The sequence below is a fragment of the Mus caroli genome, chromosome X (genome assembly GCF_900094665.2).
Source record: "Mus caroli chromosome X, CAROLI_EIJ_v1.1, whole genome shotgun sequence".
In the NCBI taxonomy this organism is placed as follows: Eukaryota; Metazoa; Chordata; class Mammalia; order Rodentia; family Muridae; genus Mus; species Mus caroli.
In genome coordinates, this window is record NC_034589.1 from 154661114 (window position 1) to 154688894 (window position 27781).

Below are 27781 nucleotides of genomic sequence, written 5' to 3' on the forward strand. Positions count from 1 at the left end.
TGGTCCTCAGTGAGTGGGTGCTGTTTGCACGAGAATTGTCCCTGGTGGGCTCTTGGATTTCAGTACTTGGTCCTCAGTTAGTGGGTGCTGTTTTGGGGAGGTCAGATTGTACAGAATGTGAGCCTTGCCAAAGGAAGTACGTCACTTCCTCTGTTCTCTGGGGAGAGGGTTTGGAAACTTTATAATCCCTACTCTACTTCCAGTTGGCACTCTCTACTTCCCATGAGTGGTCTAGATGTGATCTCTCAGCTTCCTGCTCCTGCCACCATGCCTTCCAGGTCAGTGTGGACATCCACTCCTCTGCAATCATAAGCACAGATAAATTATTGTGGTCACGGTGGGGTTTTTTGTTTTGTTTTGTTTTTTGTTTGTTTGTTTGTTTTGTTTCTATCACAGCAACAGAAAAGTAACAGATAAACTTTGAGAACTCCTGGAGGTCAGGCTGAACCTCAAACCAATGAAGTCAGAACCAGCTTTAAGCTTACCTTGTAAACAGCTAGTCAGGGTACCTATTTTATCCCCAGGCAGGGCCACTCCCTGATCTCAGCCCACTTCGTGATTTTTTTTCCCTCTGAAAAGAGATTTATGTAGCCCAGGCTGGCCTCGAAGTTCATATGTAGCTGTGGGTGTCCTTGAATTTCTGATCCTTCTTTCTCTACTTTTACAGACATGTAGCACCACTACACACGATAAAAGCACACACACATATAATATATACATTTGAAAAGCATGTCTAGTCCCATTTAACATTAGTACTTAAATCACTCATTTAGTTCAAAGATGGGACCTTCCATCTACCAGCAAAAAGGAAGACAGAGAAGTCAGTTTCTTCACTGAGTCGTGTTACTCAGGCCCCCCAACATTTTCCTTTTGTTCTCTCCAGTAGCAGTGTAGAGGAAGAGGGGGATGGGGAGAACATGTGCTTATTTGATTAGTATGTGTGGTTGAATGAGAGTGCTGCCTCCCTTCCTAACCCCAGAACCTGTGTGTGGGAAACATATACTTATTTGGGGAAACCATATACTTAAGCTTAAGCTTCTATAGATTGATGGAAACTGAATAAGCAGAGGACTAACAAAAGACCCAGAAGTCTGGCTTCAATCACAATCACAAGATGAAAATTCAAAAGCACATTTTTTTTCTGCGATTTTGTTGGTAGACATTATTCAAAGTCCCCAAAATTGTCAAGAAAATTAATCAAAAAATTTGACTTCATTAGAAAGACAGGAAAACGTACAAGAAGAAATGAGACAAGGAGATGCTATTTCACGTAAATACCTCCTCTTGTCTGTCCCGTTGTCTGTCCTGTTGCCGTTTAGAAATCTAGAGCTGAGGCCTAGCATCTGGGATTTGATTCAGTCATTGTGGCTGGTTTCCAGGACTCCAGACAGGCGGCGGCCAGAGATCCCAACGTGTGGTCGGTCTGCTTCGTAAAATGGCTCGCTTTACTTTGGTCTTTGGGCTCTCCTTTTAAAGGGAGGTTGTTTTGTAACAGTTCATTCGAACAGCGAATCATAAGTGTTGACCCACGGGGCAAGGGCCTGTGCTTCCTTATCTGTCATCTTTCTTCTTCTTAAAAAAACAAAAACGAAAACGCGTAGCTTCATGGCACTTTGTCCCAAACTGATACTGCATGCTTCACCTGTAGCCTTCATTCTGCATGCCTGGAGCCAGAAAACATTTTTACGAATAGTTGTGTTTTGTGCTACTGTTCTGATTTGTGGTGTCTGAGGAAGACACTTCTTTTCTCTCCCTCCTTTTCCTCACAGTAAACCCGATGCACAGTAGCTGCACTGTTTGGCTTTTGTGATAGTATTTGTGGAAGTTGCTCTTTGCTTGAAAGCAGACTCAAAGGCCACCTGGTTTCTGGGTGCTGAAGAGAATGGAAGGGGTCATCTTTTGTTGTGAAGAGTCTGGTATACTGCCTGGAATGGATTAGCCCTCAATTCCAGCTTTGGATGATGGTAATCTATGTGGTGGCCTTTGACAGAACAGAGCCAGCCTTACTCAGTTCCTAAATGCCTAATTAGGTGACTGTTTAGCCTCGGCAGGGGGAGTCCCTGACCTCAGCACCCTCTGTGACTCTTTCTTTTTGAAACAGGATCTCATGTAGCCCAGGCTGGCCTTGAACTCCATATATAGCCAGGATGATCTTGAATTTCTTATTCTCTTTGCTCTACTCCCCAAGGGCTGTGATGACAGGCATGCACTGCCATGCCTAGTTTATATGAGGCTGGGGCTTGAACCTAGAGCTTCTTGTATGCTGGGTAAAGATTCCATGATTGAGTGCCGACCATCCCTAGCTCCTGGCATTTGACTTTGGAGTCGAGTACTGTGGAGGCTACATTACTGTGAGAGATTGTGTAGGCAAAGATGACATCCTTAGTAGGCCATTGCTACAATGGTTCCTTGTCCTGCTTCTAGAGTTGCTGCTCACTTCAATGGCTCCTATCTACATGCATGCTACTGTCCTTGCTGTAAGTGAGTTGGGCTCTGTTTCTGTTGCTCATTACCAGTCCATACTGACATAGCCGGTGTGTGTGTGTGTGTCTGTCTGTCTGTCTTTGTGATTCCAGGACAGGAAGAATCTAACATTACCTCAGTGCTGAAATTTCCTTTTGGATTAAAGCATTGGATGCTATTTGTATGAAATACTACTCAAGAAAGGTTACAGTTGAACCACACACCTTATGGTGCTTCCCTGTGCTTTGTGATATGAGAATACTCTCCCATCATTTGCCAGAGACCAGGCAAATGAACCACAGAACAAGCATTAGTAAGAATGAATTGAGAGAGCATGAGAGGTCTGTAGGGCTGGATGCATTAAATGTCTCAAGCATGGCTGGACTGGAAAGGTTTTCCTACTCACAGAGAAACATAGGTTCTTAAAAGATAGGAAGGAGACCTGTGGGAAGAAGGGGCAGCAGATGCCTGAGGTGGTATCTGTCTGGTAAGTCACATACTAGGACAGACACTGCCTCAAGGGGATTCGCCAGGGTTTCTGAGAGATTCCACACACTGCAGGATGCAGTTTCCTGTGCTCAGCAGGAAAGCTGTGTGGCACACACAGCTGGCAAAGAGGAGCTAAGACTCATCTTTGGAGAGAACCTGCCCTCCCAGCACCTCCCTTCTTCAGGGTTTCTTTGGTGTAGCCCTGGATGTCCGGGAGAAAAGACTTTTTTCCCTCTTTCTTTACTCTCCCCACCGCCCCCTCTCACTTTACACCCTCTCATGACTTGGTTTATTTTCAGACAGTCTCTCTGTGTAGCCATGACTGTCTTAGAAGTCACTAGACCAGGATGGCATTGAATTTACAGAGCTCTGAGTGTCTCTGCTGGCACTAAAAGCATTTGCTATCATGCATGCCTAGGCCACATGTTGGTATTTTGAAAGAGTTTTGTGTAGCTCAGGCTGGCCTTGAATTTGCTATGTAGCTGAATTTGCTATGTAGCTGAGACGAACTTTGAACTTCTGATCCTCCTGCCTCAGTCTCCCGAGTTTAAAGGAGTGTGCCATCATACCTAGCCTAGGAAAAAAGACTTTTAGAAGGAGTAACAGGATACACTAAGGACTTTTAACACTACTCAGGAATACCAATGAAGAATTCTAGATTCCTGTCAGTGGCACTATTTCCCTCGGTCTCAGTCCCTCTTGGAACTACATTGGCATTCACAAACAGAAGTCATGCCCAGGATATACTGCTGGGGGGCTGGGGGGGGGGAGCACTGGGATACATCCCCAGTGTTGGTTGCTGAATTATACGAGCCTATGTGTAACTACAGTCACAACCTGCCTGGTGTTGAAATGTAGGTTTGTGAAATACTCCAGATATTTCAAATCATGTAGCAAAATTTCACATAACTGACATTCAGCTTTGACGGAGGTGGGCTGGGGTTGGAGAAAGAATATTTTCAGGCTTTTCAAAGCAATTTCTGTTGAAGTATTACGCACGTTAAGTACATTAAGTGTGTTGTTCAATATGTTTTGCACAGTGTACATGCCTATTCAGAAGTCGAAACCACAGACACATGCACATATATAGAGATGCATGCATACACACATCCCACACATCTCTCAGAACACCAGAATTATTGATTTTCCACAACTTCTTTCCCCTGGTGTTCCCTTCTAGCACCTTCCCACAAGAGTAAACACACCCTGGTCACCCTGATTCCTCTTCTATTGATCTTTTTTTTTTTTTTTTTTTTTTTTTTTTTATTTATTTTATGTATATTTTTGACCCTTAGACAACTTATAGCACATAGTGCATATTTTCTGGATGTTGTTGAGTGCTTCATTTTTATTTATTTTTACTTTATTACTATTTTTTTGAGGCAGGGTCTCACTATGTAGCCCTGGCTAGCCTAGAACATTTTATATATTATACTGGGCTGGCCTTGTACTCAGACATCCACTCACCTTTGCCACCTGACTACTGGCTTTAAACATTCTATGTAGCCAAGGATGCCCTTTAACTTCTTGATCTTCCTGTCTCTACTAACCAAGTACTGGGATTCCAGGTCTTTGCTGCTATGTCTGATTTTATTCATTGCTGGTGGTTAAACCAAGAACGTTATGCATGCTAGGCAGAACTCTACCAGCTGAGGCACACATCTCCAGCCTCTGATATTATATAGCCTAAGCTCAAGAGAGCCTCAGATTTGTCAAAGGATTCATTTCTTGTGAAGCCTTTGCACTGGGGCTCAGGAGGTAGCTCAGTGGTAGAGTACTTGCCAAGCAGATACAAGGCCCTAGGTTCAATCCCTAATATGGCAACAAACAAACAAACAAATACTACTCCTCAACCTTCAACCAACGAATTGAGAGGAATTCATGAAGGCTCAATAAAAGCCATTTGTTAAAACAGAATTATTTCTCGCTATTCGCTATCTGTCTTGGGGCAGGATTATAAAATGGTGCTAAGTCGTAATGATTCAAGCCAGCTTGTAAATTTCCCTCCAGACCCTTTAAGTATTCCAAAATGCAGGACCATTTGACAAAAACAATAACCAAAACCAAAACCAACCAACCAAAACAAAACTCACTTTTGAAGCAGGGTAACAAATTATGACATGTTCCCTAATTGACAGTTCTCCCTCAAAATGTGAGATGTCTTCACTTCGTGTGTGCTAATTTGAAGACATTTAATCACCTAAGTGCTTTCTTACAGTCTGACTGCAAAAGAATTTAAACAGCAGTCCTAGGGGGGAAAAAACAAACGAATTCCAGGAAGAACAACTCATCTTCAGTCAATAGAGCATGAGTCCTGTGTCAAGGGTGAAAGTGTCGTTCACAATGCTATGGACTGGTAAGAAGACAGTGTTCCTAGCTGACCTTTCTGGCTGTCGTACTCATCTACTAGATTCCAGAGAGCCAGGAGTCTGATGGTAGCTGGTGAATCCATATGAGTGCCTTGTGCTCTTTGCACAAAGGCATTGACAGATTTGCCTGTACTATTTTTTCAGGGCTATGTGATACCTCTCTCTCTCTCTCTCTCTCTCTGTGTGTGTGTGTGTGTGTATTTGGACGAAGTCTCATGTAGCCCAGGTTAGACTCAAACATACTGTGTACTCAAGGATGACCTTAACCTTCAAATCTGCTGGGATTTCATGCAGGCACCGTCATTCCCAATTTATCAGGTCCACGAGCCAGCAGTTCATGCATGCCAAGCAAGCATTCCACCACATGAACCATCCAAGCCCATTTGAATCAATTTTCAAGAATTTTTAAGATGACAAAGTGTTTCAACAGTGGATAGAATAAAAAAATTTATTTTCCAGAATTGTACACATAAGTAAACAGAATCAGTAAGATACCATTTTATCTTACTATGACACAAGGCCATTTACTGGGTATGGTTATAAAAAAATTAAATGTGCAAGCTTGACTATGAAAGAGCTGGCTGAGCCACATAGGCACAAATCTATGTTTAATGTCATTGTTTCCAAGAAGTACCTTGAAAGTTAAACAATTTAAGAAATTTATTTACTCTCTCTGTGTGTGTGTGTGTGTGCGTGCGTGCGTGTGTAGTATAGTGTATGCATGTATACCATACATATGAAAGTTTCCACAAAGGCCAGAAGGGCATTGGATTCTCTGGAACTGGAGTTCCAGATGGTTGTAAGCTGCCATGTGGATGCTGGAAATTGATCCTGGGTCCTCGAGAGAGAAATGAACACTTTTAACCACTGGGCCATTTTCCCAGCCCCAACAATTAACCATTTAGCTGTACTTATCATTTTCTGTTGTTGTTATTCTATGTTGTTACATAGGAAAGTTCATCAACTTATGTAGGAAGAGCAGATGTACAGGGCAGGGGGAGATGAGCTAGCATTTCTACATTTTGTGATAAAATGTGGAAAATTCAGAAACAAATGAGAAGGCACAGTGGCACTATATATAGGCAAGTCTTAGTACATTTGATACAAAAAAGGCATCTTATGATAATATTTCTGTTGGAACATTGTACACTGTCAGCTTGTAATTATAAGATGGAAGAGTCCTAGGCTGTGATATAAAAAGATATCCTAGAGAAATGACATTTTAAAAGCCACATATGAAGCTACAAAGGAGGACAGTGACAGTCAACCGTCTACAGATAAAAAGTCATCTGGACACAAGCCTGACACCAGCAAGACTCCATCCACTGCAATCTCTCCAGTTTTGCCTTTGCCACGCTCTGCTTCAAAAATGACCTAAGAACAGAGAGAGAAAAGAAGGTTACTTCCCAGCAATGATGTTAGCAAACTATTGAACAGCTGTTAGCAAGGACCAAAGTTGACTTTCTACTGTATAGAAATTGCCTTTCATATGATTACATACAATCATATTGATTGTATACCAACGTGTTTCCTACATGCTAAGTTCTCATGGTGAGGATTCTGTTCAGTGAAGATAGGCTCACTGCAAACTGTGAAGGATTCTCAAAAGTCCTATAATTCTGAAGAGGGAACTTGTGGAATTGCCATGTAAAGAAATTAAGCAAAAAAATGAAAGATCTTTTATTGTTTACTTTTAAATTTTACTTCTTTAAGTGCATGTGCACACGTGTGTGTGTGTCTGTGTGTTTCTGTGTGTCTGTGTATGTGTGTGTGTGGTGTGTGTGTGTGTCTGTGTGTATATCTCTGTCTGTGTGTGTATGAGTTTCTCTGTGTGTGTCTGTCTGTGTGGTGTGTGTGTCTGTGTATGAGTGTGTCTGTGTGTGTATGTGTCTTGTGTGTGTGTCTGTCTGAATGTGTGTATGTGTGTGTATGTGTGTCTGTGTCTGTGTGTGGTGTGTGTCTCTGTGTGTTTATGTGTCTCTGTGTGTGTGTCTGTGTCTGTGTATATGTGTGCGTGTGTGTGCATATATGTGTCTCTCTGTATGTGTGTGGTATGTATCTCTGTGTGTTTATGTGTCTGTGTGTATCTGTTTCTCTGGGTGTGTACATGTGTCTGTGTGTGTGTGTATCTGTATATGTGTGTGTATGTGGTGTATGTGTCTGTGTGTGTGTGTCTGTGTATGTGTGTGTGTATGAATCTCTGTGTGTATGTGTGTGTCTGTGCCTGTGTGTGTGTAGTATGTATATCTGTGTGTGTGTCTGTGTCTGTGTGTATGAGTCTCTCTGTGTGTGGGTGGTGTGTGGTGTATGTGTGTTTTTGTGTGTGTCTATGTATGAGTGTGTGTGTCTGTGTGTATATGTGTCTCTCTGTGTGTGTCTGTGTGTGTGTGGTATGTGTGTCTTTGTGTATGTCTGTGTGTATGTGTCTGTGTATATGAGTCTCTGTGTGTGAGTGTGTGTCTGTGTGCCTGTGTGTGTGTGTCTCTTTGTGTGTGTGGTGTATGTTTCTGTGTCTCTTTGTGTGTCTGTGTATGCATGTCTATGTGTGTGCATGTCTGTGTATGTGTATAAGTGTGTCTGTGTGTATGTCTGTGTGTGTCTCTGTGTCTGTGTCTCTGTGTGGTGTATGTATGTCTGTGTATGTGTGTGTAATGTGTGGGTCTGTGTGTGTCTGTGTGTGTGTTCATATGAGAACAGATGTCCATTATATATCCAAGGATGCTCTTGCCCTGTCTATCCTCCTGTGTCTATCTCTGAGCACTATAATTACTGGCATGCTCCACCATGAATGGTTTATGCAGTGCTGGGGACTGAGCCCAGGGTTTTGTGCATGTGAGCCAATTCCTCTACCAACTGAGCAACCCAGGCCCCCTCTTTGTTCTTCTATTATGTGATTACTGGCCCTTCTCTTTCAGGAAACAGCCCTTGTCAAGGTGCTCCAAACTCAGCAAACTCTTCATCATTTTATCCTATTTGTTCTTTAACCAACTTCCTCTTAAAAGAGTTTCCCTTTCCTTTATCAAACTCACTTCTACAGTAAAAGATTAACTCAGTAGGTCTGAATTGTCCAAAAGCTCAACATTTGAAAGAAGGCTTTGCCCTTGACTGCTTACTAAGAGTCAGCCTCCAAGCTGACTTAGTCAAGAGTGTTTTCGTTTACCTGTAACCTTTAGCCAAGTCAGATGGTCTCTGTTCAGAATGTTATTTATGATAGGGGCCTTGGGTTGCATGATATCAGTATAGCCTTTGGGAATGCTGGAGACCAGATAACTAAGGTCAGCCATGCTGGCAATGATGTGGGCAGATTGACCCATAGGAATAGCTTTGAGGGCTTGGAGAGATAGCTCAGTGATAAAGTGCTCGCTTTGTAAACAGATGGACCTGCGTTTCATCCCCAGGATACATATCAAAAAGCCCTGCATAGCGATGTGCACTTGTAATTCCAGTGCTGAGGAAACAGAGGAAGGGAAGGTGTATCCCTTAGACTTGCTTGTCAGCTTGTCTGCCATACTTGGCAAATTTAAGGCCTGTCTAGGAAAATAAAGTGGATAGGTCTGAGTAACAATAGTTGAGGTGGCTCAGTCCCTAACTATGGCCTTCACATTAACAAACAGACACATACACACATATCACACAGACACACACACACACACACAGACACACACACACACACAGACCTTTGAATACCAAGATCTGGGCAAACTTTGCTGGTGTGTAATATGTTGTGAGTCTTGCCTTATGTGGTTGCTGGGAAAATTAAGATCTGCCCAGGCAAGGAAAACTATAAGCTTCTGTCTGGTCCTTTCTGGTCTCTGCTTATATCCCATTTTCTCCTTGTTGATTTTAATGTATATAAACAACAACTGTAAATGTAACAGTTTTTATCAGTTCTACAAGACCTTCTAAAGGTTCACCCCCACCACACACACACACTCTAGAGTGGTCCTGAGAATTCCTGATAACAGTCACCTCCTTCAGTTCAAACAACCTTAAAATATAATCATATTCTGCCTGCCATTTATTGAGCAAGTTCCACACAAAGAATAGATGGGAAATCTTTTTTCCTGGAGTGTTTATTTTTTTAACATATTAAAGAATGCATAACCTGGTTTTCATGGAAGTTAGTAAGAGGAGCCAGACACACTGACAGGCCACTTCTGTAGAACCAGACAAATACCCTCATTAGTCATGCTGATTAGACAACTCTTGCTATCTTTGTACTCCTAAGACCTATAGACATCAGTAAATAGTCTGTTGAATCACTTAAAAAGCAAAATGTAAATATGGAATTCCTTCCCCACTTACACTTTTGGTAGTATCGACCCCTTGGTACAACTGGATTTTTCCTGTCCTCCACCTTCCATCCTCATTTTTAGTCTCTTCCCATGCCAGGGCATTCTTGCTATTTTTCACGAACACTCGAAGTTTTCCTACTTTGTCCCCAGCCAGCCGGTAATCAAAGAGCAAACAGAAGTCGCTTTGGGGTGTCAAGTTGGGAAGGAGAAGTTTCAATCGGCCAATATTCTTCTTGTGCCCTGCCAGTGCAGGGACTGCCATATAGTAACCAACATCTTTAAGAGAATAAAAGGCTGTGATAAAGGGTCTGACTAGCATACGTAGACTAGCTAGAAAAATGAACAACAGGCTCCCATAGAAGTGTGGAGGTCTTTTACACTTCAATAGATCAGTTACACAAACATGAACAGTGTAGATTGAGACTTGAACTTTTTTCCTATATAGAGAAGAGATCTAAGGGTCAGAAAGCTGAGGAATTTTCCAGATCCATAAGAATAGTCACTACGCACTGAAGGGGATTTGCAGTTAATAAGTTCTAGAACACTTCCACCGTGATTAGTTGACTCTTAGGATGCATTTTCTACAGTACCAATGATATGTAGTGTATGATTGGCTTGTGCTGTTGCTGTGACAAAACATCCTAGTAAAAGCAACTTAAGGGAGGATTTAGTGTGGCTCACAGGTTCAAGGATATGTAGAGCCCATGGTGGTGGAGGAATGTGGGCGCAGGAAAGGCAGCCTGATTCCTGGTTGAGTTAGGCTACAAACCCTGGTAATTCTAAAGGTGTGCTTGATTCCCAGGCATCAGGCCCCTGTCACTAGTTGCAGCCCCCCATAGATTTGTGGCCATCAGTCACGTAAGGGCAACACCCTAAGCCCCTGCACATGTAGAAGACATGACCTGTGGTCATGTAGGCTCAAGACAGATCTCCATTTTAACGAGGTACCTAAGGGCCTGGAGGCTTAGCCAATAAACATTCCTTTCCAGACACTCCTCCCTGCAAAAGGTATTTAACCTCAGGTCCAATGGGGTACGGTTTTACTCATCCACTTTCTGCCATGACAATAAATGTCTTAAAACCATGGACTGCCTCTTTTCATTGGGATGCACTGTGGGGAGCCATGGAGAAGGCCTTCACATAGAGAGCCGCTGTCTAATCTCCCAGAGAAGGCCTCTCTGAGCTCCCAGTCATGCCTGCCACCAAGTCAAGCCCAAACTCAAGCAGAGGACTCGCTCCCAAGAGATCAGAAATAACTCCCCTCTTTTTCTTTTTGGCCCCAGGCTAGATCCAGCATGCAGGGTGGGGGGCACTCCATTCTCAGCTCTTCCTTGGCATCCAGCTGCCCCTGGGTGTCTGAGATTCTGAGAACCAGATGGCCCCAGCCTCCTCACAGGCCCTGGGACCCCTGAACCAGCTCTGGCTGTCTGGTGCCTCAGACTGCACTTTCCTACAGCCCACACCCACCCAGTGACAGCATGGGGTAATTGAAGTCAACTTCCTGAGTCCCATCTCTCTGAGCAGCCAAGCCCTGTGGCAGAGCGGACATGGGACCCATAATCCTACCTAGAAAGACGTGACAGCACTAGGAGCTTGAGGCTGCCAATTGCATTGCATTCATTATCAAGAAGCAATGATGAGCGCTCAAGCTCAGCTCCCTCTCCTTTTTATCTAGACCTGGACCCCAGCCCAAGGAATGGTGCTGACCTCATTTTCTGAGTGGATTTCCCCGTGTCAGTGTAGAGCTAGATAATCAATCCAACATTGACATTCCTGAGGCTAACCCACTCTAGACAATCTTTCACAGGCATGTTAGGTGATTCCAGGTCTTAGTAAGTTGACAATCAATATTAGCCATCACAGGTATGATGGCCATCTATTTACTTGGGTAGATCCAGACAGAAATGTCTCATCAAAATACCCTTGACCCATCTTGTCCTAATGATTTCTTGAGGTGCAACCACCATGTGTTAACACATCATTCTTGTGTTCTGATGTAGGATGACCAGTTATATTTCCTTCTATGCTTGCAAACTTTCTAAGTATCTCATAACCCGGGGAAGTGGACTTTTGGCTATCTCTATTCTTTTCATTGTGGCTTTGGTAAGAAACTTTTAAAAATTATTATTTTATATGTACAAATGCTTTATCTCTATATATTTTGTACATGGGCATACCTGGTGCCCTTAGGGGCCAGAAGAGGGCATTGGATCACCTGGAACTAGAATTACGGATGGTTGTTAGATGTCATGTAGGTGCTGGAAATCAAACCCAGGTCTTATGGAAGAACAGCCATTGCTCTTAACCACTGAGATATTTCTCCATCCCTAACTAAAACAACTCTTACACAGCATGGCCTGAAGAAGATGACAAGAAAGTATTCCCATAGAAGCTGGGAGGAAAACACTGGGGATAGCATGTAGTATTCTGGTGCAATTCCTGGAGACATTTGTATGACCCTGGCTAATGCTGTCTTAGTCTTTGCTGGATCCAGACACTGGTGGGTCCTCTTCCCCAGCAAAAGCATAATTCTGCTAGATGGGCAAGATGATCCTCAGTAACAAACATTTGAAAAAGAACAATACTGATATACTTAAAAACATTCTGGCAATATGCAGTATCTTTGCCGTGTCAATCTCCCATGTTCCTAAGTGGCCAGACTTGCACTCTCTTGTTTCCATTTCTCCGTTTACATTGTTTAAAGTGTAATCTGAGGCTGGGACCTGAAAGAGATTTAAGGATGACAGAACATGTGGAGTGCTAAGGCTAAGGTGTATGTAAATTAGCAAAATGCTCTATTCCAGGCCGGCTACTCTTTGGGTGTTAGTCAGAGTCAGACATGTGCTATTATTAAAGAGCTTTATCCCTTATTAATCTCTCAGTGCAATGAGTTATTTCTCAGAGGGATGACATACTATTTCTATAACAGCATCACCAAAGTTTATAACCTGTGATGGTTAATATTGATTGTCAGTTTAGAATCACCTATGAGACAAGCCTCTGGGCAGGCTCTAAGAGAATGTCTGTGGGGTTATCTAAGTTTCAATTGGGTGGGAAAATCTACTCAGAATGGAGGCAGCACCATTCCTTGGGCTAGGGCCCAGGACTGAATAAAAAAGAAAGAGGAGGATGAGCAAGAGCATTCATCAAGCAAAGCTCCAGGATGCCTGGTGAAGTTTGAATGTCAAATAAACAACATGTTTAATTCATACTAAGAAGTCTATTTATCTCAAATAAAGGCATCCTGTACTTTATCCAGTAAACCTCTCTTCGGTGAGCTCTTCAATGCCAGCTAAAGCCTACTTTCAGCTTTCCTTGAGGGTTCATCCCTCCAACAGTAGTAATGTATCCGATGTTTCTCATGCACATTTAGCTTTGTAGGGGAAGTCAAGACTACACAGAGGCCTGGTGGAGCTGTTGAAAGGGAGGAGTTATGATGTGAGTACCCCAGAAGCTGAGAACATAGGGGTAATTTCAAATCGAGTGTTTGCAAACAGAAGACTTCTCATTGGTGGGAGAGTCAATGTAAGACAATGCTGACCAGGTGAGCTGTCATCAATCTGGGGGTCCCCAAGCACTATAGCTCTGGTAGCACCAATATCTACAATCCCATGATGAAAGAAAAAAAAAAAAAAGGAGAATCTTGTGTTCATTTTCAAGACAGTTTCTCCAAAGATGTATTCCATCTTGTTAAACTTGTCCACTGCCCTTGAATCTTTAGTGATGGGCCCACTAGAATGACTAATGTGTGGGATATTTTCCTTTTGCCCCAATTGCTAGCTCTAACAGGGGTTCTTGGTAGAGATTGGAGCTTCCTGACTGCAGGTGCAGGCTTGCAAGGAAATAACTTGGGAAGGAATTTGTTCTAAGGAATATGTTTTAATTCAAGGCTGAGCCTGTATATCCCAAAGGAAATACAATTCTACTGGTGAGGACATGGCGTCTGGAGATGTATAGCAGTTGTTGCAGTTACATAGCTGGCCTTCATGAGATCAGGATTTAATATGTGTTCCAAATAGTGTCTGCAAGCCAAGTACTCCACCCAAGGGGGAGCCATGGCCCATCAATAAAGTTGAAGCAGACACCACAAAAGCCAGGAAGTTTATGGCTCAGAACTAATGTTGAGAACAATCCAAGGCCAGGTGGTCAGAATGAATTCCTTGGATAACAGAAAGGATGAGAAAGTCTTGAGTTTAGGTCATTAACTTTACACTCATAGTGATTTTTGATCCTCATCGGAGAGATAACTTTACTATAACTCCAGTGTAGATAGAGCTCTTATTACCTTTAAAAGATTTATTTTCTATCAAAAAGCAAAATGAAAACTACAGAGGACTGTGGCTGGCAAGCTGGCAAAAAGGGAGGTCTCAGAGACCCCCTCATCCCCCACCTTCCTCTCCTTCCCATCTCCCTCTCTCAGAAAGAAGAGGGTAAATATAAAAGAGGCACACTGGGACACATTTCCTGGGTCGTGTGGGAAAGAAGGATGAGGAGGAAGTCAATGCTATACCAAGTTACTCATCCATCAGAGGCCACCCGAAGGTGGAAAGTTCCCAAAGATGGTAAACAACCATGATCTAAGCAGGGACAGGAATTAGCATCTAGTAAGTAGTAACAGCCTTCTCTACTCCCAGAACAAGCTGCAGTGAAATTTAAATACCATTGTCTCGATCAGCAGGATGCCAGTCAAAATCGTCTTCTCTATCCTGTTTCCAATCACAGACCCCAAGATCAAAGCTGCAGTCAACTGAGATGTTTAAGTCTGCTAAAACAAAAGAAAGAAAGAGAGAGAGAGAGAGAGAGAGAGAGAGAGAGAGAGAGAGAGAGAGAAAGAGAGAAAGAAAGAAAGAAAGAAAGATCAGCACCATTAAGAACATTACAACAGTAGCTAATTTGCAGCTCTGGAAGGCAATGTCATGGGTTTAGGCGAGTAGAATATAGATCATATTAATTGGCAAGCTTGCAGGTGTAGATTAAACCAGATACACTATTTTTTTTAGACTTTAAAACTTTATGTGTATGCATGTTTTGCCTGCAGGTACATTTGTGCACCATGTGTGTACCTGGTGCCCATGGAGGAGAGGGCATTATCTCCTGGCACTGGAGTTACAGATGATTGTGAGCCACCATGTGGATGGAAACAGAAGCCAGGGCCTCTGCAAGAGCAGCACTTGCACTTAACCCACCGAGCCATCTCTCCACATACCCTATTTTTTGAGTCTATAAAGGCATGCTCAACAAATTCTGTTGTAATCTTTGAGAATACAACCATAGGGGCTAGAAAGATGGCTCCGCAAAGCAGGGAATAAAACAGGCTGTTTACAAAACTCAAGCCAGACACTGAAAACAAAGCTCAGAAACAAGTGTTTATGGGATGCTCAGCCATACATAGGACATCTAAGTCACACCCCTCTCTACAAGGTTCAGGTATTCCGTAATAGTGAGAGAAAGCAGACCAACACACACATCAAATCAGTATTTCCCCTGCCCTACACCACCTCCAAAACAGATAGTTATAGATAGCCCCTGTGCCCCTAAGGTAGTGGCTCTCAATGTTCCTGTCGGGACCCCTGGTTCCGCCAACCATAAAATCATTTTGTTGCTACTCTATAACTATAAACTTGCTATTGTTATGAATCATAATGTACATAGCTGATATGCAGGATATCTGATATGTAACCCTGTGAGAAGTTGAGAACCACTTGTCTTAAGGCCTTCTGGAAGTATTCAAATGATCCAATCTTATGTGGTCTCTCCTGCCCCATCCCCCTTGCCTTTATTCTTACAGAAACCTTAAAGACCTTTGGCCTAGTTTTCCACTAGGTAAAGTCGTATGGTAGCATACCTTTCCACTTACTTAAATGGTATCTTATTCCCTTAAGCTACAAGGACAAAGGGACCCTTGAGCTACAGAGACCAGGTGGCTCCCAAGGCTCCACCTGTTTGCTCTCTGGCCCTTTCCACAGAAGAGTGTGCTGACTCATGAAGTAAGATAAGGGTGGGACAGCACTGTGAAAGAGGACAAAGGCCGAGGGGCTTCTGATTTAAAACTAAGGCTGGTCTCTCACGTCGATTTGAGGGATTCAGCTCCTTATGCCAAAGGATCAATGATCAGAAAGAGGATAAGCAGCCCCCCTTTCTCTCCCCAACTGGCCGAAACTCATCACCACGTAGATCAGAATGGTTGCCAATTTACAGAGCTCTGCTTGCCACAGCCCCCAGCATGCTGGGATTAGCATTCTGTGCACTCTCTTGATAGGCCATCCTTTGTTTTGTTTTGTTTTGGTTTGGTTTGGTTGCTTGTTTTTTGAGACAAGGTTATTCTGTGTAGCCTTAGCTACCCTGGAATTGACTCTGTAGGCTAGACTGGACTCAAACTCACTCAAACTCAAGATTTACTTGCCTCTTGTCTCCCGAGTGCTGAGATTAAAGGTGTGCGCCACCCGGGGCCTAGCTCCTTAATTTTTTTTTTTTTTTGTTTTTTTTTTTTTTTTTTTTTTTTGAGACAGGGTTTCTCTGTATAGCTCTGGCTGTCTTGGAACTCACTTTGTAGACCAGGCTGGTCTTGAACTCAGAAATCTGCCTGCCTCTGCCTCCCGAGTGCTGGGACTAAAGGTGTGCGCCACCACGCCCCACCTTAATTTTTTTTTTTTAATTACATTTTAACTATGCATTGGGCAGTTTGTGGAAGTCAGCTCTGTCCTTCCCCCATGTGATTCTTGGGCATCAAAATCAGCTCATCAGACTTGGTGGCAGGTACTTTTTACCTTCTGAGCCATCTTGTTGGGCCATATGCTGGTTTTTGTTAGTGTGTTTGTTTGACTCATCTCAATTTGCCAAATGTTTTTTTTTTCTCCACAAACATCATGTCATTTAATTTGATTATCAAAAATATCTATCACTGGACCTTCAATAAACCTAAAATTCCTAGGTGATTTATCCAGGCTTCACAGACACTGGGTGCTAGAACTGAGCCTGAATTCTAAATCAAACTGAGACCTATATGACTGTCCAATTTATACAGGTCCAGTTTGCCTTTGAGATCGGACAGCATTAAAAGGAGATGGAAGATCTTATCAGAGGCAATATGATGGGGATCTTAAAGGGAAAGAGGCTTTCTTTCAAAACTTGGAGAGGGGCTTCATTAAGAGAGATGGCCTAAAGTAAAGAGATAACCTACAGGAAAAGAAACCCCGCTGCCACTGGAACATGAGGGTGGGATGTCCAGAAGAGAAAAGGACTTTAGAACAACTCCTACACAAAACAAACAAACAAACAAACAAACAAACAAAAAACCAAAAAAACAAAAACAAAAACAAAAACAAAAAAACCAACCGGCACATTCTGGCTTTTATAAGTTTTTTTTTGACATTATCACTGATGAAGTGGGACCTCTCAGTGATAAAGTTATTTTTCACTCGCTCATACTTCCTTAAAGTAAGCCAAATAAACCCATTGTTCCACCAACTTGCATAGAATGGTTGCTTTGGCCTGTCATTAGTGCCACATCTAGAGTGAATAAATGTCTGCTTATTCATGTCTCCCCAGGAAAATGAACACAGCACTGGTTCTGTGTGCCATGACATAGTGAGTTTTCTCTTGGCTGTTTATGATTGAGGCAGTAATTTCAACAAATGAAAGATGATACAGGAGAGAGTCAGTGAGCATAGACTCACCAGCTGCTTTTCTCTCTCACCCATGGGTTGATAAGAAAGTATGCTCTGCTTCTTGAAGTCCCTCCCCCTCATAGCTACAAGGTAAGTTTATATAGTACTATCTAGTGCCTGTCTCCGTGCAGTCATGTAGGCCAGCCCAAGCTAGATCACATGGTATGAAGGCTTAACTCCTTGAATCCCCGTTTGCTCTCCAGGTTTAAAGAGAAGGTTCCCTCTTCCTTCCTGTTAGGGCTCCTGATGGCCATCTTGCTATTTCTCTCCTGAGCTGAACCATCTCTTTCCCTGCTTTGGGGCATCATCTCCTAACAAAGGTCTTCCTGAAGGGTGATCTCATTTTAGCTCCTTCCCAGGAGCTCGCTACTGTTTTAAATTATAAAATGCTTAGAAAAAACAAAAAGCCGTAGTTACCGGAATGGGGAGTTTCCAGAAAGGAGCCAAATCTACACAGAACATTCTACAAAGGCTACTTGAAGTTCAGTGACTGCAGAAGGGGTTAGAATGTTGCAGATTGAGAGCCAAATTATTTTGAGCTAATTTTATTAATAGCCATTCATTGCCTACCTCCATGTCTGACCTGAAATCTTTGTGACTACTGGGTAAATCTTTCTGGGGTGTATTTCATTTAGCAGACTCCTAGATTCTACAAGCCCCAAAGCTAAACATGAAACCATCAGAAAGCATCTGGGGGGCTATAGCAGAGGTTTCCCCCACTTTGCTGGAACCTATCAACCTGGCATTTTCATTAATGCATTTGAAAAACATGATTTGATTTATGACCCTTTTCGTTCTTTGCCATAAAGCTCTAGGAAACTGCTACTACATTGGAACATGATGTTTGAGGTACCTGAAATCTGTCTTCCTAGGACATGATCACTCCATTTATTCTCTTTGAGATGAGAGCTGTTATTATTATTATTATTATTATTATTATTATTATTATTAAATGTTTATATCATTACCTTTGTGCTTCACTTTGGAATTTAGCTCTTTTCTTTGGACGTAGACCAGATCCAAATCCTCTGCTTCATTTACCTTAGGGGCTGATAAAGAACCTAGATCAGTTAGGGGGAAAAAAAAAGAGCAAACCCCACATGCACTATGGGAATAAACTTAGTGTCAGAACATAGGTTTGCCATGGAGTCTAAGGGCAGAACACGTTAGAGTAGCATCTTCCTCCCATATCCTACCCAGTTTCCTCAACTCAGGTGAGCTCAGTATCCACAGACCGGACACACCCCTTCTCACCAGGTATTGGAAACCCATCTCCTTAACATTTTTCATTAGTAAGGGCAATTATGTGACTGCTATACTGTTTCTGACCTGGAGGAGCCTGTATCTGCTTATCCCTTGGTTAACTCCCCCTGGTATTTGTCAACATGATCTCTAAGTCACACAGACAAGAATACAGTAGAAAGCAGAGCACCCAGAAAGAAAGAAATGGGGTCTCAGGATGAGGACTCAGGGTTAACACACAAACTGTCTTGGAGGAACTGAGACCTATGGTGGGCTCTGTTTATCAGCCTTTGTGAAGAGGGATATAGCAGCCACCTGGTTCATGCAGAAAACTTAAGCTCTGCTGTAGTGTTTTGCTTCTATCATTTTCTATTTGGGCTTAAAATGTTTTGACACAGATTCTCACTATGTAGCCCTCACTGGCCTGGAACTTGCTACACAGACCAAGGTGGTCTCAAATGTAGACAGATATGCCTACCCCTACCTCCTCCATGCTGGAATCAAAGGAGTACATCACCGGTTCTAGCTATTTGGGGCTTATTATCAACATGCAATCAAAATATTCTCATTTCATAGAGCGAGTCCTTGAAAAGTGCCTTCCATAAAGAATAAAGGGAGGTGGGAGGGACTCATAAGGCCTCACCACTCCCTAAGTGGCAGTTCATAGTCACTGAGAGAGGGATACTGTAAAGAATCCATTCATCACCCCTCTGGTGACTATTGATGTTCCCCCATAGAAGATTCGGGTGGGCTGGGTCATTGGACCCTCACCGGAGTTTCTGGCTGCTCCCTCCTGTAACTCACCGACATTTGTAAATAATTCTTCCCTAACTGTATGTCTCATGATCTTTGGAGGTGATAGAGTATATAGGATGTGGATGGTTAACTGAAGAAGGACTCCATCTATGCACTATGGGAAAGTTGTTATCCACGAGGAGGTGAGACTTAATGGTGGTGTGGTTGCTTTGGAGTTACTCACCCTTGGGTTGCCCATTTAATACCTCCGGAAGATATTCTCTAGAACTTACAGAAGCAACTTACTTCTGAGGACCTGAGTGCCAAGCCATTTTTCTTTTTCTCATTTTAAAACCATTTCACCTCATGTTCTTCATACTCTAATTTTAGTCCCTAATGGGTATATGTCAGCAGTCTGACTGTGGGTATAGTACAGCATTTAGAAGGAAGAGCAAGAGATAGTAATCTTAGGTGATCACAAAGGACAGAGTACAGGCTAAAGGATAGGTAATGAGAAAAACCAGAACACAGGTAAAAGGACAGGTGGTGAGGAAGGACAGGATACAGGCAAGAGGACACATGAGTCACAAAAGAGGCTATAATGGTATTTTTTTCCAAGTTTAAACTCTGTCCCAGTATTTTTTCTTTTCTGTGATGGATAAGTTCATAAAAATGTGAAGCTCCAGGGAAGCGCCACAGCTTCCAACTGGCCTTGAGAACTGGAGAGGAGCTCCTTGAGAGGTGAAGGTTTTGGGACTGCATGGCTCTTTAAGTGACATCCTTAAATTCACTGCGTAATATTTTTTATTTGTGACTTAAAACGTGGTTGTATTAAAATGTTTATTTTTCCTTAGGAAAAAGTTTGTACGGTTCAGACTCATGCAGAAATGGAGCTAAGCTTGCTAAACTTGCTTCCCCTCCCTCCCTTCCTTCCTTCCTTCTTTCCTTCCTTCCTTCCTTCCTTCCTTCCTTCCTTCCTTCCTTCCTTCCTTCCTTTCTTCCTTCCTTCCTCCCTTCTTTTCCTCTTAAAGATTTATTTATTTTGTGTATTGGAATACATTATCGCTAACTTTAGACATCAGAAAAGGGCATTGGATCCCATTACAGATAGTTGTGAGCCACCACGTGATGACTGGGAATTGAACTCAGGACCTCTGGAAGAGCAGTCAGTGCTCTTAATCACTGAGCCATCTCTCCGGCCTCTAACCCATCTCCTTTAAGGCAGGGAGTGTCTAGTCTTGTTTGTTGATTTGCCATGAGGAATCACATTCAGTTTTTATAAAGTGCAAGAACAACAAAAGTAGTACTTACAGAATACATCCCCTCGGAGAGTTCGCTCCTGTTCCACCTCGTTCCTCAGGGTTTTCTCTCCTTTCTCTTCTTTAAGTCTCTCTCTCTTTCCCTCTTCCTTCTTTTTTTGTTCTCCATCATAGTTTCTGCCCCTGGAAACACCCTCCTCAGAGCTGTAAGGCAAGTTGACCTTAGGGGCATGTGTACTGGCGGGTCTTGGGGTGACCATTTTTAGTTTCACCTTTTTCTTCATAGTGCGCTTGTGAGCCAGTAACTTCTTGATTCGGTCTTTGATGGCCCCACGTGCTGTGAGTATTTCCTTCACAGAATGTTCAGGGATCACTGAGCCAAAAAGGAACACAGGAGAATTCCCATTTAGTTGAGGGCATTTATGAACAATAGGTCATTTATGAACAATAGACCATTTTGGAAGTGTTCAAGTGTAGGAAGTCAGTGCTTCCAGAACCAGACCCAAGGAAGACCCCCTTCAGGTCTCAGGGAATGTCATCGAAGACAGGGTAGAAAAATATGAGTGCCAGAGGAGGAGGAACTGTGCTGGGGAGCACTGTCCTCTGGACGTGACCTGGGCATTGCACATAGGAACTGACAGTAGCTATGGTAACCTGCACAAGATGGAGCCTCTTAATATTCCATTATGGATGGTTAGGAGGCTTCACCTTCTCGGAGGAGCTGTTGGCAGTTGATGGTTACTGGGGGCAGGTGAGTCACTTTCCTCAATGGTGTAGATATTAGTAAACCGCCCAGCTTCAATAGATAACCTCCCCCCCATCCCAGGATCATGGAAACAACTCGAATTGATTAAACTCAGTAGGTTACTGTCCTCCCCACTACCAAGAAAAAGACAGAATCACAACCACCAAGACATGAAACTAGCAGGAAGACTTTAGAAAAAGATGTGGTGGAGTGGGATGTGTGCTAATGGGGTGTGTGTGTCAAAATGACCAAAATAATTAGATAAGTGTATGAAATTGTTAAAGAATAAAGAAAAGAAGTTTAAAAATTATCAGGCAGGCCAGAACCTCTTCAAGGCTGGGCCACTTCTGGCTCTACTTCCTGCATCCCTGGCCACATACTGTTGCAAGTGAAGAACAGCAATGGGGGGAGTATCGGAACTGCCTGTGTTTAAAATTTGGAACATCATGTGAAAAGAGAGAATATTAAAGTCACTCCCCTTGTTCAGATTTAAAATACTATATGAAAGGAAGGAAGGTGAACATAGCAGGGTTTTTGAGACCCATCCACAGAAGACTATGTTATTTCTCTCCTAATAAAGCACTGCTTTTTAATTTTTATTTGTGTGTGTCTTTTATATCTTTCTTTAATTTATTTTTTGTTCCTTTAATTCTTTTGGATCTACTCTGTTACATAATTTCTGGCTACAAGAATGGGGTCTGGCTGGTTCTGGGTGGAGCCACGACTTTCCAAATCAATTGTCAGGAAGATTCCAAGCTCCTCAACTACCTGCAGGCTTTCTGATAAAGAACAAAGATAAACACTCTGGTCCCTTTTCAAGAGTTAATTCAGCAGGGTGCTGGTGGTGCCTTCAGTCTGAGCACTCTGGGAGACAGAGGTGGGCAGTTCACTGAGTTTGAGGCAAAGTCTCATCTACAGAGTTCCAGGATAGCCAGGGATACACAGAGAAACCTTATCTCAAAAAGCCAAGAAAAAAAAAAAAGTTAATTCAAAACAGGCCTCTCAGTCAGTTGGGGAGGAAAACACACCTCAGAGAAGCAGTCTATTTCAAAGACTTGATGATTCTTTTTTAGGTGAACATGCACAATAATAGACTTTCACTATGACATTTTCATACTGTCCCAGAGACTTTTGTAGAAAGCACATCCCTTACCTTGACATGCTAGCCAACCTAACTGGTCCTTTTGCATGTTATCCACTCTGACTGCATGAGAGCATTTTCCTCTTTCGATAGCCTTTTGGTCACTGCCCTAGGTAAGGCCCTGATAGTGCTTCCTATTATTCTGAGATAAACACCAGGTGTCTTCTGTACTGCACTCTGTGTGTCTTATCTGAATATTTTTTTAAAAAAGATTTATTTATTTATTTATTTATTTATTTATTACACGTAAGTACACTGTAGCTGTCTTTAGACACACTAGAAGAGGGCATCCAGTCTCATTGCAGATGGTTTTGACCCACCATGTGATTGCTGGGATTTGAACTCTGGACCTCTGGGAAGAGCAGTCAGTGCTCTTAAGCTCTGACTCCAGCCCACCTGAATACTTTCAATGGAGATTATAAGGACCAGAGAGCCAAGGGAAGGCCAAAATTAGATTTTGGTAGTAAGGAAATGCTAGTGTAAAAGAATTTGCTTAAGGTCACTTAGCTAGTTAGTAGCAGAGTAAGGACTTGAAAGGCATGCACAGGAATACCTTCTATTTTCTACCATTTCTGTAATGAACTTACTCCTGCTTTAAGGTTTAACAGTTACCTTTCTCTAGACTGACTCACATTCCTTGAGAGCTATGATTCAAGGATATATGTTGCTATTTTATGAGGAAATCAAACTGATGTTAAAAAAATAAGTTACTACTTTTAAAAATTGTTTGGTTTTTAAAAACATCTGTGTGTGTGGTGTGCATGCATGTTCACAGATGAGTGTTGGCACAAGCATACCACAATGTGTGTGGAGGTTGGAGTAGACTCTCAGGCATTGGTCCTTTCCTTCCACCCTGTTTGACACAGGGTCTCCTGTTTGCCACTGCATATGCAAAGCCAGCTGGTCTGAGGGTTTCTGGGGATCCTCTTGACCCCATTTCCTATTCACCATAGTACTGATATTGCTACCATTTCCAGATTTAGTGAGCGTTCTGGGGATTTGAACTCAGATCCTTATGCTTGTATGGCAAGCACTTTACCCACTGAGTTGTCTCTTGAGCCCATAAGTGATTTACAAAACCTATCAGGGCCAGCAAGGCCCTGATATCACGAGCTCGGCAACCTGACTTTGAGTTCCAGAACCCACAAATGTTCAAGTGGAGAGAACTGACCCCACAAAGTGTTCTTTGCCACACTTGCACCAGGGCATGTGCACAACCCCCTACATATCATGCACACACAAGTAATAAGCATAAATTTAAATATTAAGAGTACTAGTCTTTAGAGCCAGGGTTGAGCATGTAGCTCACTTGGTGGTGTGCTTGCCTAGCATGCACAGAGCCTTGTCTTTGATCCCAAGCACTGAGTAAATTGTGGCACATGCCTGGAATATAAGCCATCAGGAGGTAAGAAGCAGGAACTTCAGGAATTCAACATGATCATCAGCTACACGGGACGTTCAAGGACAACTGGGGATCCATGGGATCCTGCCCCCAAACTACAAAATGAAATAAACTAAACCCCTCTAAAACCAACTTGAAAAATAAACATGATTTTAGTATATTCTGGGCTGGTAGTAAGCCCTGTCTGTGGACATCTGTTTATTCTGTAAGGATTCTTTCATTCAGTAGTAAATGATACTAAGGGACAGGTGCTGTGATACCAATTTTTGCACATGTGGAAATGGAGGCATTGGAAAATCAATACTTGTTCTTAGTCCACAAGTACTTAGCCAAGGAGCTGGGGAATCAAGTTAAGGTAATCTTATTCTAGAAGCTTTGCTCCTAGATGCAAAAACAAAAAACAAAAAGAAAGAAAGAAACAAACAAAAACCCAAAAAGACAAAACGAAACAAAACCCAAAGGAACAATAACAATAACAACAACAACAAACCGCAGAAGTTTCTTTGACACAAGATATGTTTGTTTTGATGTGAGACTTATAATTTTAAAACACTGGGCTGCAATATAGAAAATGGGCTGCAAACAATGTTTTTTCTTTTTCTTTTTTTCTAAATTTTGTCTGTTTTTTAAAAAATTAATTTATTTATTTCATGTGAGTACATTGTTGCTGTCTTCAGACACACCAGAAGAGGGCATCAGATCCCCATTACATATGGTTGTGAGCCACCATGTGGTTGCTGGGACTTGAACTCAGAACCTCCAAGAAGAGCAGTCAGTGCTCTTAACCCCTGAGCCATCTCTCCAGCCCAATGGTTTTTTTTCCAATTAGGCATTCTGCATTCTGCGTTCTCTCTCCCTCTTCCTCTTCCTCTCCCCCTCCCCCTCCTCCTCCCTCTTCCCCTCCCCTCTCTCCCCTCTCTCCCTTTCCCTCTCTCTGTCAGACAGAACTGCTTGGAGTCTAGGGTGGTCTCAAACCCACCATGTAGCTGAGGATAGCCATGCAGCCTACACCTTAACATTCTGCTTCTATTTCCCAAGTCCTTAGAACCCAGGAGCTTATGCATGCTAGGCAAATGCTCTCCCAACTGAACTACATCCATGGACCCTCCAGGCAGTTATCATTTGTAATTTCTTCAATTCTTAGCCCTGGAGGTGAGGAGAGTAGTCATGTAGAGGTGAGAAACACCTCTTTTAAAGAAACACATATTTTTGGAGGACTTCTATTTTTCATGTACAACATTTTAAAATTATGTTTATAGTATTCTGCAGTACGCTTTCTGGCCCTCAACAGAGGGTTGAGATGACACTTAGAACAAAACTAACCACTGCAGACTGTACTGGGCATCTATTGTGTGACCAACGGAATGAAGTTTTCGACTTATGTCACTTCATTTCAACCCCATGACGAGCTACTCAGAGATGTGCCCATCTTACTCTGAGTTACCTTGGGCAAATCCCAAAAGAAGGATTTGGGGAAGGATTCAAGAAGGCAGAATGTGGGAAGGGGGACAGTGAGTCAAAAAAAGTTGAGGGGAGACAAAAGATGGTGTCACATTGGGCAGGTCATTACTATGGGCAACAAACTCAGTCTGACTGGAGAAATCTGAGAGCCTGTGTAGCATTACTGTTCAGGATTGCCTCACTCTATGAAGGGGAAGGAAAGGTATTTATTTATAGACTCCAAGACCTCCATTGGCTGAGGGTGTTTCTTAGAGGTGCTAATTTCCCATCTCTAGCTGCACCTGAAGGGTCTGGGCAGCACTGTAGACAATACCCTAAGGTCACAAGGCATGGAGAGTCTAGTGCCCTCTATCTGTATTAGCTAGGACCCAGGAAGCTGTATGGCATGCTCCATTTTGCCTTCTTGGAATTGGGGGACTCTTAGGTACTCTGAACTGATGACCTATTACAAGTGTCTACCACAGGACTATCATGAGCTGTTTGGGATTCAATTCTTTTTATTTTTTTTTTAATGAGTGTGTGCATGAAGTGTCTGCGAATGTGTGCATTCATGTTTTTATGTGTGGAGTACAGGTGTGGGTACACATGGAGGCTAGAGGTCAATATCAGGTGCTTTCTTCAATTGCTGTCCACTTTATCTATTGGGGCAGAGTATCTCACTGGAACCTAGAGCTCACCAATTCAGCTTGTCTGGCTAGCCAGCTTGATCTAGGGATCTAGGGATCTGTCGCCACTTCCCAAGCACTGGGATTGTAGGCAGACAACCAAGCATGCCTTCCCGATCTTTTCATGGATGTTGGGGATCTACAGGCAAATCTTTATGATTATAAGGAAAGTACTTTACCCAGTAAGCCATTTCCCTACCCGCACAGTATCTAATACTTTGTTCTGGGACCCAGAACCTGGGTATCTCAAATGCCCTCTGGACACTGATCCTTGCCTATGTCACTACTACTCTAGAAGAGTCCCTGCTCCACGAAACTATCTAGTTAGCTTTGCAGAAGATTATAGCTTCTACCCACTGGTGTTAGTCTTCTTTAGAGGGACCACTTTTGTTTCACATTTCTTTTAAAAAAAATGTTCCAGGCACAGTTTATGCTTCTCATCATTATTTTTCTTCAAAATAAATGTTGCCAGTTCGTTTGGCAGTGCTTTATGGAATCTGACTTCTAGACTCACTAACAGCCCACTTGGATACTGTGAACCTTTTATGTGTGTGTGGTTGAGTGGCTATCATGGTGCATAGTGTTTAGTTTTGTTAAAGCTAGGCGATAGTCTGTGTCATCGGGAGACTTGGCTGAATGAGATCATAGGATGTGAGGCAAGTCAGCTTATGATTTACAGTCATACTTATGAGACCTGTGCCGAAGGGCATAGAGATTACTTGAGACAGGGCAGTAAACAATTCTAGAGCAGGCAGGGCAGCACATCCCCATGATCCCAGCGCTCAGAAAGCTGAGACAGGATAGTAGTCAGCTCAAGGTTATGCTGGGCTACAGAGTGAGTACCAGGCAGCCAGGAATACGTTTCAAGTTGTTGCTTCAAACAACAAACAAACAGGGCTGGGAGATTGCTCAGTTCATTAGAGGTGCTTGCTGCATAACCCTGGTGACTGGCTTGAAAAAGTTTCCTCTGACCTCTACATGCACACTGTGGTATGCACAATTCCATATCATGAGTACCCACAACACTCTCCCCCACACAAAGTAATAATAATAAGAAAATCAAAACCAACCAACCAACCAACCAACCAAAAACAGGACACAACACAACAAAGACAAGTCTAGTCACAATGAACCAGGGTTAAATAAAGGAAGGATAAACCTAGCTATCATTATCATTATTACTACTATTCTTGGTCTTTTGAGACATGAGACAGTATCTCATATAACCCAGGCTGAACTTACTATGCAGCCAAAGATGACATTGAAGTTCTTATCCTCCTAACTCTCTAAGTGTTGGGAGCACAGATACAGTTCACCATGTTGACTGCTTGACTTTAAACACTATAGAACTCTGTTTACCAGGGGGTGGCCTGCACTGTAAGCATAGATAACTTGACCTGACAGGAATTCCAGAACTCTCTAGGTTTTTCAGTGTTCATTTATACCACTACCACCAACCACCACCATTACTACCACTACCACCATCATTATTATTTTGGTCCTTGAAATCTGCCACTCCCAAACTGAAGTAATACGAGCTGATATCTAATTGTCTATGTTTCTTTCCAAGGTGTGAAAAATCACAAGGACTTGGATTAATAACCAAGTATTATAAGATGGTGGAGCTTCTGTCAGCTTGGAGCCTTCCCCAAGTAAGAAAACATTGCCTCAGACATGGTATTCATGGGAAATCACTTTTCCTGTTGTTCTAAGTTAACAGCAGTAGATTTTCTAGTTGTATAAACCAGACGGCTTATATATTTATAGTTTAAAATCACTACCATTAAAGATTAAAGAGTCTAACACACACACACACACACACACACACACACACACACACACACACAC

General features: G+C 42.6%; 1 protein-coding gene across 4 annotated transcripts in view; it reads right to left on the minus strand.

Moving 5' to 3' along the window:
• Positions 1-6070: 6070 nt before the first annotated feature.
• Positions 6071-27781, minus strand: part of Egfl6 (EGF like domain multiple 6) — a 60276-nt gene continuing 38565 nt past the window's right edge. For 3 of the 4 annotated variants that reach the window (XM_021153529.2, XM_029472967.1, XM_021153527.2), the window contains 5 exons: positions 20572-20892; positions 18252-18332; positions 14277-14381; positions 9627-9892; positions 6082-6695 (listed from right to left, as the gene is read on the minus strand). In XM_021153529.2, the coding sequence (XP_021009188.1) occupies positions 6585-6695; positions 9627-9892; positions 14277-14381; positions 18252-18332; positions 20572-20892 (884 nt within the window). In that variant the 3' untranslated portion in view covers positions 6082-6584. Of the gene's footprint in view, positions 6696-9626; positions 9893-14276; positions 14382-18251; positions 18333-20571; positions 20893-27781 lie in introns of all 4 variants that reach the window. The other variant, XM_021153528.2, reaches the window with a different exon arrangement.